Source organism: Salmo salar, chromosome 14 (genome assembly GCF_965601325.2).
Source record: "Salmo salar chromosome 14, fSalSal1, whole genome shotgun sequence".
In the NCBI taxonomy this organism is placed as follows: Eukaryota; Metazoa; Chordata; class Actinopteri; order Salmoniformes; family Salmonidae; genus Salmo; species Salmo salar.
In genome coordinates, this window is record NC_138304.1 from 14,051,649 (window position 1) to 14,062,834 (window position 11,186).

General features: G+C 39.2%; 2 protein-coding genes across 2 annotated transcripts; both read left to right on the forward strand.

The window, feature by feature from the left end:
• Positions 1-844: 844 nt before the first annotated feature.
• Positions 845-5,009, forward strand: mrpl34 (mitochondrial ribosomal protein L34). Its single transcript, XM_045693916.2, has 2 exons — positions 845-1,059; positions 2,282-5,009. Exons 1-2 carry the CDS (start codon positions 1,001-1,003, stop codon positions 2,598-2,600), a joined length of 378 nt encoding a protein of 125 aa, XP_045549872.1. The 5' UTR covers positions 845-1,000; the 3' UTR covers positions 2,601-5,009.
• A 322-nt stretch (positions 5,010-5,331) lies between these two features.
• On the forward strand, positions 5,332-10,850 carry LOC106568965 (DET1- and DDB1-associated protein 1). The gene is made up of 5 exons (XM_014139859.3): positions 5,332-5,937; positions 6,323-6,403; positions 6,651-6,702; positions 8,630-8,691; positions 8,816-10,850. The coding sequence occupies exons 1-5, from the start codon at positions 5,929-5,931 to the stop codon at positions 8,918-8,920; spliced, it is 309 nt and encodes a 102-aa protein (XP_013995334.1). The 5' UTR covers positions 5,332-5,928; the 3' UTR covers positions 8,921-10,850.
• Positions 10,851-11,186: the final 336 nt, after the last annotated feature.

An 11,186-nucleotide genomic window follows, 5' to 3' on the forward strand; every position in this document is an offset into this window, starting at 1 on the left:
GGTCATATTAGTTTGTCGGCCAAACAGTTCAGAAGCACCAGACGTTTTCACGAAAATACTGATTTTCGGGATGTCTCATGGTCTGACAAATAGACTCTTAAGGATTTAACAGATGAAGGAGGGAGCATTTTGATGGCTGATTTTCAGGTAGTTAATGAGTATTTGTAGCTTATAGGATATTTTTATTTTTCATTCCGCACAGTAGGCGGCTGCAATACAACCTTTTGGATGTAGTCTGCCATAAAACCCCCAATGAAGAAGACAAATAAATAAAAAAATACCAAAGATTTTTATAACTAACCCAAGATAGACCAGAGGCTGTCGTTTACAATTGGAGCAAATTCATCATAGGGTGAGTTAGTAGATAACTAGAAGTACATTTACGAACGCACCCATAGTGGGCAGAGCCAAGCACGCGCTAGTGAGATCATATTGGCATGTTCTAGCATTTATTAAGTGCGCAATAACAATTGGCCCTTGAATTCCTTCTAAACAACGCAATGTTGTTTTACTTTGGCAATGGGTAAAGTCTACAAAATACAGTCCACTCTGTTTGTTACAGATTCTAGTGTTGGAAACAGAAAACTGTAAGGAGATCAAATGTTTCACCGTTGAGAACATTTTCAGAATGTCGGCCAAAATCCATCTCGCTTCATCTTCTCCAACTCACGGCCACTGGGCTTCCTCTTATCACTTTACAGCTACCCTGGGTACGCTCTGACTTCATCGTATACCGTGGAGTATATTTTGTAGTGATTGGAAACGCCAACCGGATACTTCATATTTATACATCCGGAATTTAAAAATAATAATAATACATTATAAATCCGGTGAAATATTTGGCTCGTATCTGTAACACGCATTTCGATTGGATGAAAAACGCAAGCCAATCATAGCTCTGAATGGAACGAGGCTATTTCGCAATTCGATTACATTCATGGTTTAGAAACTGTGCGTTGATGTTGTTTCAATGTCAATGAAAAAAACGTGAATATTGTATATGATGAATACTATAAGGTCGTCGGTTTACCGGTTTCATGGAGTGATATGTTCCACCAGGTAATTACATTCTTCAAATTAATATAAAATGGAATGTTTGAGAAGTCATGGCAAGGTATTTTGAGGTTCAAACTCGGCAAACTAGCGCTAGCTAGGCTAACTCTGGATATGTACACCTTAACGGTACATTCTTGGGCTAGATATGTACCTAAATGATGCTGCAGCAGTGTTGCAGGCTTTCTTTGCACGTTTGATTGTGGCTTCGACTGTAACGAAGCTAGTTTAATTACACCCACCTCTAACCATGTCAAATATGTTGCTTGTGTGATTAATCAGGCTGTTAATTTTCATTAAAAGCCAAGTATGTTGAATAAAATGTACATTTGAACTTACTATCGTCCAATACGCTTGTCCAGTTGCAGGTGGTGAATTTGAATTTAGAAAAAGCTCCATTATTAAACTTTTTTTTTTTTTAATTGCTCGATTAAGTAATCAAACGATGTGCACGCCGCCAGCTTCTCTATTTCAAATCTTATCTCATTGTTTGAGACAGGTGGGTGTCCACTCCAAAGGGCTGCATGTCATGATACCTGTCTTTGAAATAGACAATGTTGGATTACTTCTTGGAGCAATTTTCTATTTTTTTTTTTTTTATAATGGATCATTTTCTAAATTCAAACGCACCAAATGCAACTGGACACAGACATTTTTGAAGATACATATTTGGCTGAATCGAGAACCAAGATAGTATCACCAATACCAGGTTAGTTGAAAAATCTATAGCACCGTTTTGTATAGGCAAACCTGTAACTTCCAGTAATAACCAAAGATTTTTGGTATCCATATCACATTATCTGGTGTACAATCTGTAGCTAGAGTAAACAATACTTTCCTGTGGATATTTTGTCTCAAAATTCAACCGGTATAGTAAGTTAAAATGATGGTTTTTCTCAACAATCTGGCTTGATTGATTTTGCACGCCAATGTTTCAGGCTGTATATACCAATTAATTGTGAATTATAGCCTGATAAATCAGACAAATATTGCCTGCTTGTGTTTTCCTTCCAATGATTGAACTTTGAGTGAACTAGCTATCCATGAACACATTCTAACTAACCCTTATGACCAAGTCTGCTTTAAAAAGCAAACTAAGCTAGCTAGATATAAACTTTCACAAACCAACAGCCATATTTTCCTAAAGCTTGAATGCCTTAGCACTCTGCTGAATAGTTTACATGGTTAAATCATGAAACTGACATTTCATACTCTTATTATCCAGCAGGATTTTTGCACTACAGCTTCCAGGATCCAGTGGCGCCCAGCTGCGATCACTGAGTGATGGGGTTCTGTCCCGGGCCAGTGTACCTCCCCTGACCTCTCGGTGTGGTCCTCTCACATCACAGGCAGAGGGGGCAGGAGTGTTCCAGCAACTCCCCTGGCACCACCAGCAGGTTCGCACAGGGAAGCGGGGCACCGAGTACCAGCCCAAGAATATAAAGCGGAAGCGGACCCACGGCTGGATCAAGAGGATCAGCACGCAGGGTGGCATCGAGGTGATTCTCCGTAGGATGCTAAAAGGACGGAAATCCCTCTCACACTAAGCACCCAATGGACTATTTTGTCAGTAAACTTATCAAAGTTGTGGTGCAAAGGTGCCCAGGTTTTACTACCATGTGGAAGATGCAAAAAAAAATAGGCACAAAACATGGCGATGCCTTCCAATTATGTAGTCAACACCATGCACATTTACATTAAAACATTCCAAACGGTCCCTTTACAAGTAAGAATGTTGAATAAACTTCATTTGAACTTACTCTGTTGATTGTCTGTGGTGTCGGTAGAAATTTGACAAAATATCCACAGGAAAGTATTATTAGCATGACTTTGAAACGTGGGTCTCTGTGTGTATCAATCAAGATTTGTTTGCTCATGACCAAAGGCACATGCACAAGATGGAAGTACATGCACGTGATGCATGCATGTAACCAACGTCTGCAGGTGTTGACATGGTTTTCCGCATGTTCCAGGTGATATACATTTCAACGGCAGTACCTGCGCTCTAAAAAGTGGGGTAAACAACACTTTCCTATGTATATTTTGTCAAAAATGTTGAGTGGCTGAAGGACCAACCACACAGGTAACCAGTAGAGTAAATTCAGATGTAATTTTATTCAACATTCTGGCTTGTAAGGAAACTTTTATGTGAAATCAAGTTATGATTTATTAGGCAATCTAAGAACCTGCAGACATGTTGGTCCAGTTTTGTGTAGAGCTGGCTGTCTTGAGTTATTGGATATGTGAAGGCAGCAGTGGCGGTCAGTGCCATTTAAGATGAGGGAGGACGCAAAAAAATTATCATGAGCGTGGCCTTATTTCCCTTACAGCATGTTGGATGACTCATTCATATTCCATTCACCCAGTTCAGTGTAACAGCGATAGGTTTAGGCTAAACATCATTAGGTTGCACAACCTAGCCTATGAATGAAAGTTTACAATGTAGGCTGAGAGAGAAATTTGACGTGACAGTGACACATTCAATACCACCTTGCACACTCTTGCCTGCATCTAGCTGTAATAGGTTGTAGTCATTAGTCCAACAGTTGCAAACGAGTTTCTATTGAACAAATTCAGTTACGTTTATCCCGTTCCGTTTTTCAACAGAATCGGCGGAGTAAATACACCCCTGATCACGCGTAAACACAGTTCACTTTCATATCAGCCACGTCGTATTCCTTCTCTCATCTATGCACTCTCCTCCTCTCACCTTATCCCTTCACATCAGCCGAAAAAAATCTTTCCAAGCCAAACCATATAACCACTACACACAGCCTACATCTTTGTCACCATATTAGCTAAAGTAACGTCATAGTCAAAATAGCAAATAGAACTAACACATTAGTAAACCCGCTACAATCATTCAGTAACATTATAGTGTACAGTCAATAAGCAGTTTAGCACTTACACCGGCGGGCCACAGTGGCAATACATTTGTAAAATCAAAAGCTTACCTTGACAGAGTTCCAGTGTTGTATTGGATAGTCATAGCCAGCTAGCTAACATAGCATCCCTCTGTTTGAGTAGGCTAAACTAGCTAGCAGCATTTTCTAGTTAAGTAAGTGAAATTGAAAGTGAAAAACATTGACAATCTCTCATTTGCTTCTTCAGTTTGGAAGAAATACATTTGTTCAAAACTGTTTAACTATTGTCTTTCTCTGTCTTTGAGTCAACTCACCACGTTATGCACTGCAGTGCTAGCTAGCTGTAGCTTATGATTTCAGTACTAGATTTATTCCCTGATCCTTTGATTGGGTGAACAACATGTCAGTTCATGCTGCAAGAGCTCTGATAGGTTGGAGGACGTCCTCCGGAGGTTGTCATAATTACTGTGTAAGTCTATGGAAAGGGGTGAGAACCATGAGCCTCGTAGGTTTTGTATTGAAGTCAATGTACCCAGAGGAAGACGGAAGCTAGCTGTCCTCCGGCTAGACCGTGGTGCTATCCTACAGATTGTTGTTGAGGCTACTGTAGACCTTCATTGCGAAACAGTATGTTTTAATCAATTATTTAGTGAGGTGAAAATATTTAATATTGTTTTATCAAAAAAGGACAACTTTTTATATGTTTTATTATTTTTATTTTTATGAAATTCACTGAGGAGGATGGTCCTCCCCTTCATCCTATGAGTAGCCTCTACTGGAAGGCAGATGTATTTGACCATGAAAAGGATTTTCAATGTCTTTCTCATCTATTTCAGACTCAATCTTGGAAAGACTTGGTAGGTTGGTGCAGTAAGTCCATTTAGCATAAATGGCATATGGAAGCAACTGTGACAAAAGTAGTTTTACTTATGCACCTGTCAACATGCAGTGGTGCGGTTGAACTAGTTCCTGAATTTGAATATTGGACTTTTAATATGCAAGTGCTGGGATATAAGCATCTGTGCTGTTTGTGTAAGCTATTTAGTTGCTGCGGAAATAAATACATCTTCGGACCTTCATACCATGCTGATACACAGTTGTCATTCAAGTTTGTATCTTGCTTAAGTAAAAGTACTGTGTTTCAGGGGGGGGGGGGGGGGGAATAAGCATTTTTATTAGCATGAATGAGTGATGGAAGAAAACCAGAAAACCATGGTTAACGTATTTTATATCTCTATGTCTGTGTTAATATCTCCTTGTGAGAATAATTTCACAAACTTTGATACTGAATAACAATGAATTTGTATGCCATGGCTAGCTACTGCTTATCACTGCCTCTTCGCCATCAAATCACTTGACGGGATCTGAAGCCTTTCTTCCTATTGGCGGGCTGGTTTCTCGTGTGAAAACTAGTGAACCATTGAGCATTGTCCTTTTACGACCGCCCATCCTCTCCTGCAGCCAATGGAGCACCAGGCAAGAAGAAGAGGAACGCCCATATACGGACCAGCAACAAATATGGAGTATATGGAATTGTTATGCTAACTTGCGTGCGAGCTAGCCAGCCATCAAGTATGCATGATTATTCGATTCAACATAGTTTGACTATCTCAAACCGAATTTCACAAAAAAACATCTCATGATTTGATTGTGTCATAGTCTACGCGAACTTGTAAACAACCAGCGGTTTCTTAGCTACGACAAAACACTGTCTAGTAGCAAGCTAGCTAACGTTAGTGAGTTGCTAGATAGAAATAACGGGTTGTCTAGTTAGCAAACTGGTGTTCTTGCTAGCTTATAAAATACTTGTAAATGACTAGGAATTGATGCACACATTCCTTGTACTTTGTGCAATCTTGAATATTTCAGATAGCCAACGCTGTAAAGCGTATTTTGCTTTAATTAAGCTAGCAAGCTACGCATGTTCGTGTTACTGTAGCTAACATTTTCCACGCGCATCAGCTAACGCATCATCTTTTAGTCTGTTGTCTTTCTGTGGTAGAAAGCCACCATGGATAAGGTAACGTCTTTTTCTTTTATGTAGCTTTCAAGCTACAAAATATTATGTTTACAGTTGACTGCTAGCTAACTAAGTTACCCTGTTTTGACTATGAACTAGTTCAATTTTGGCCCAGTGTTTACTTATTCGTCATCAAGCTGGCTTAGCTAACAGCATATGACAGCTAGAAAAAAGAAAGTTGAATAATATATGCTTAATGTTATGTTGTCCCTTGATAGCCTAGTTAGCTAGGCCAATGTCATTTGGGTAGGTACCACAATTGTTCAGTTGGCTACCCAGGAAGATATTTCCCAATCCCAATGTTCAGAATTTAAGTATCCTAAAAAGCTAGAGTAACGTTAGTCAGCTAGGTTCATTTCTCACATTTGCATTCTTTCCTAAACAGGCAGAGTTTTTAAAAGGACTACCTGTCTACAACAAAAGCAATTTCAGCAGATTTCATGCAGACTCTGTCTGCAAAGCGTCAGTAAGTGTCTTCTTGCCCTTAGTTCTGTATGTCAAAGTAATTCCAAATTAATGTGATTGTTTTTGCGTTGTCACCAGAGAGCATGAATTGCTAATGGCCAAAATAGATATTGAATTTAGTGCCAAACAATGCATATTGTAATTGGTCTTTATATTTCTCGCCTGTTGTTTGGGTTAGTCAGTTAGTGGACACATACTTGATTTAGACTCTCTCACCTATTTCTCACCTATTTCTGTCTATCTTTCAGAACCGGAGGCCCTCGGTGTATCTCCCAACTCGGGAGTATCCATCAGAACAGAGTGAGTGTCCCATCAGATTCAAATGATACTCTGTTCTCACAGTATATGCGTGCTAGTGTGTACTTCGGATCTGAATGTTGTGTAGTTTGACAGATAAAGGTTACACATTATTGATTAGCCTTTAGACCCAACGTTGCATTGTATTGGATTCAATAGAAGGATAGTATAACTTTACTGGTTGTCCATGTGGTTGGTTCTTTTGCAGGTAGGAATGTGAGACAATATATCCACAGGAAAGTATAATTACATCAACTTTTCAAAGCGCTGGCAGTGTGTTCAGATTTCGATCACCTGAAGCATGCGCAGAACCATGTATACACGTGCACGAGCTCGGGAAGTATGCATGTGTCTTATGCATGCATTTTTATCACCTGAAACACATGCTTCAGGGGATAGTAATCTGAACGCATTACCAACGGTTGAAAAGTTGATGTAATGATACTTTCCTGTTGATATATTGTCTCACATTCCTACCTGCAAAAGAACCAACCACATGGACAACCAGGAAAGTAAGTTAACTCATTTTATTTAACATTCTGTCTTGTAGAGGATACTTTCCTCATCCAAACGCTCATTGATATACAGTACCAGTCAAAAGTTTGGACACACCTACTCATTTAAGGGTTTTTCTTTTTTTTTACTATTTTCTTCATTGTAGAATAATAGTGAAGACATCACAACTATGAAATAACACACATGGAATCATGTAGTAACCAAAAAAGTGTTAAACAAATCAAAATATATTTGAGATTCTTCAAAGTAGCCACCCTTTGCCTTGATGACAGCTTTGCACAGTCTTGGCATTCTCTCAACCAGCTTCACCTGGAATTCTTTTTCAACAGTCTTGAAGGAGTTCCCACATATGCTGAGCACTTGTTGGTTGCTTTTCCTTCATTCCAAAGTCCAACTCATCCCAAACCATCTCAATTGGGTTGAGGTCGGGTGACTGTGGAGGACAGGTCATCTGATGCATCACTCCTCCTTGGTCAAATAGCCCTTACACAGCCTGGGGGTGTGTTTTGGGTCATTGTCCTGTTGAAAAACAAATGATAGTCACATTAAGCGCAAACCAGATGGGATGGCGTATCGTTGAAGAATGCTGGTTAAGTGTGCCTTGAATTTTAAATAAATTACTGACAGTGTCACCAGCAAAGCACCATCACACCTCCATCTCCTCCTTTCTTGGCATTTTCCGAATTGACTGACCTTCATGTCTTAAAGTAATGATGGGTTTCTCTTTGCTTATTTGAGCTGTTCTTGCCATAATATGGACTTGGTCTTTTACCAAATAGGGCTCTCTTCTGTATACCACCCATACCTTGTCACAACACAACTGATTGGCTCAAATGCATTAAGAAGGAAAGAAATTCCACAAATTAACTTTTAACAATGTACACCTGTTAATTGAAATGCATTCCAGGTGACTACCTAATAAAGCTGGTTGAGAGAATGCCAAGTGTACAAAGCTTTCATCAAGGCAAAGGATGGCTATTTTGAAATGTAAAATAGAAAATATATTTTGATTTGTTAAAAAAAAAATTGTTGTTACTACATGATGCCATATGTGTTATTTCATAGTTTTCATGTCTTCATTATTATTCTAAAATGTAGAAAATAGTCAAAATTAAGAAAAACCCTAGAATGAGTAGGTGTGTCCAAACTTTTGACTGGTACTGTAATTGAAATGTCCACCTGTGTAATGCGTGCCATACAAATTCTGAACATCAGCAGATAAAACTGCTTTATATGCATATATTCCAATTCCGGTATACAAGTGTGTTATTTGCTGACCTAGCAAAGTTTATTACAGTATAGTAAAAATAAAGACAAACCCTTTGAATCAGTAGGTGTGTCAACTTTTGACTGGTACTGTACATTCTCTTGTGATTTTTATATTGTTTTTTGATCTGATATTTTTTCTTCTAAGTCATTGTCACAGAGAAGACAAATATCCTATTGAGATATCTTCACCAACAGTGGGACAAAAAGGTAAAATATTGAGGAAGTTGATACCTTCCTAATGCATTGTTTCTTCACACGATATAGACACTGTATTGTAGTTTACTGTAGGTGAGCTAGTTTTCCAACCCCTCTCTGTATTTTGTCTCGACAGAATGCGGCCAAAAAGCGGGAGCAGGATCAAGCTGAGGGGGAGAACACTGCACCCCCACGGAAAATTGCCAGAACCGACAGTCGGGAATTGAATGAGGACTCATAGAGTGCTGTACACACACAGAACTACAGATAAAGAAGCACACAGGCAACGTTGCATTTGACAGACAGGACATACCACTTCCTACATCGTACAACATGATCTTGGGATGTTGACAGTTTTGTCTTTGTATTTTATTTACTTTAGCATTTTTTTATTTTCCCTTAACTGTCCTTTTATAAGTCTTCGATTGGCACATAGCTGAAAAGCTCTGTCTTTATAACAATAACATTACCTCCTCCACCCTAGGACTCATATTTAATTGTTGCTTGACCATGTTTTTACGTGAGGAGCATTTTCAGTGCCCTTGTTTGCTTTCATTAGTTTATTTGTACTATGTGTATTTTGTCCTGCATGTTTTAAAGTCATGTCCATTTTTAATCAATTAGGTTCTATGCCATTTATGTACATCCTTCTGGGCTTGGAGTAAATAGAATATGGTCTCCACAGCCTCTTATTTTAGTTTGAGAAAAATACGATGATGGAGGTATACCATAACACTGAAGGATTTTTGTGAGATCCCCAACAATTGTTACCGTTACTGAAAAGGGAAGACTGTGTCTAGACTTCAGATTGAATTAGTCTCAGGTTGTTATGGGGAATGCTGCCTCAGAAGGCTGCATTCCTGAAAGTGTTGACGTCTCCTAGTGATTTATTTGCCTTAATGGAAATGTTTCTTGATCAATTAAGGACCCTCACTCTGTTTACATTGTGACGACAGTGGAGGAAATGCACACACTGTTGAGTTAACGAGGGGATTAATGGTGTGAATATGGAGAATGCTCCTACAGGCTCATATTGGGGCAAACCCTTTTACAGTATTAAAAACAGACCAATTTTGCAGCAATACATAACACACGATGCTCGATGTTTGTCAATGTGCATAAACGTTGTTTCCCCGTAGATGTGCTACAATCTACCACTAGCAGCTAGATTGTCATCACATCTAGAAAAGTTATCTTGATGCAGATAAGTGTCTGGATAGTATAGGGAAGTGGACTTACCTGACTCTTAACATTACATGGCTCCACAAGTAAAAGCATAGCTGCTGAGTTGCAACTTAGCTCAATCGATCTGTGTGAACCTATAGGATATGCCTTGCTAAAAGGACTTAAGTCAATATGTGGGGTAAATGTGCCATTCAGGTGTATAGAATCTTGTCTCAGAAATAACCCGCTGATGTTAAACTGTTGATGTGGGGCATAGTTTGACAAGTGTAAATACTAAAATGGGGCGTATTGTTCCTGATATGCTCTCTATCCCTCTGTTGCTATTTACAACGATCTGGTAGTGTAGTTGTGAATCCTGTCCAAAACTATGGGCTGTGTATACATGGTTTGTTACCTTAGACCATTATCAGGTAATAGTTCAAGGACTCGCAGTGTCCAGAACCTTTAGAACCATTAGATAATCATATCTTACCTGAAACAGTCACACTTAATTGTTGTTTGAACGCATGTACAGTATAAACTCTGCAGGCCATATGTTTTAGGTGGCGTCAGCTCATCTTGTTTGAGGTGATCTTGAGGCTGGCTGACGATCAGCTACCATTATGTTCCTTGGTGATGCTAGCTGTCTACATGTGTTGATGTTGAGAATTTTTTGTTTGTTTTTTTGTTGATAAAGTAAGTTAACCTTAATAGACATTGTGTGCTGTGATTTAAACTGTGTGAATGTGGGGCTTGGCACATTCACACAGTTCAAATCACAGCACACAGTGTCTATTAAGGTTATCACGCTGTTTACTATTGAGAATTGAACGAAGGAGTGCTTCATCTTACTTTATAAAGAAACAAACACATTCTCAACATTAACACGTTGACAGCTCGCATCACCAAGGAACAGAATGGTAGCTGATCGTCAGCTAGACTGAATTCATATGGAAATGACCCTCTGAAAAGATGTTCTCAATAAAGTTACCTGGGTATTGTGTTGATTTGCTTATGAATGTTTGTTTCTACTGAGCATCTGTGAGGTGTTTTTTTCTCATGTTGGAATTCACTGTAACATATTTCGTATACACACAAAGGGGGCTAGTCAAGAATGTAACTACAGATGGTAGGAATAGGCAGGCTACATGATAAAGAAGTCGCCATGCTAGCTCATGTTATAGTTATATGTGCGAATATACCTGAAGGGGAGCCTGCTTCTTGTTAGTCGCCAGACACACCTGTCAACTAATCAACCAGCTCACCAACTCCGGAAAGGGGTGGGGCTAGCCCTTTAAATACCCCGTCTGCAGTGATTAAGTCCTCTCAACCAAACAGCACGG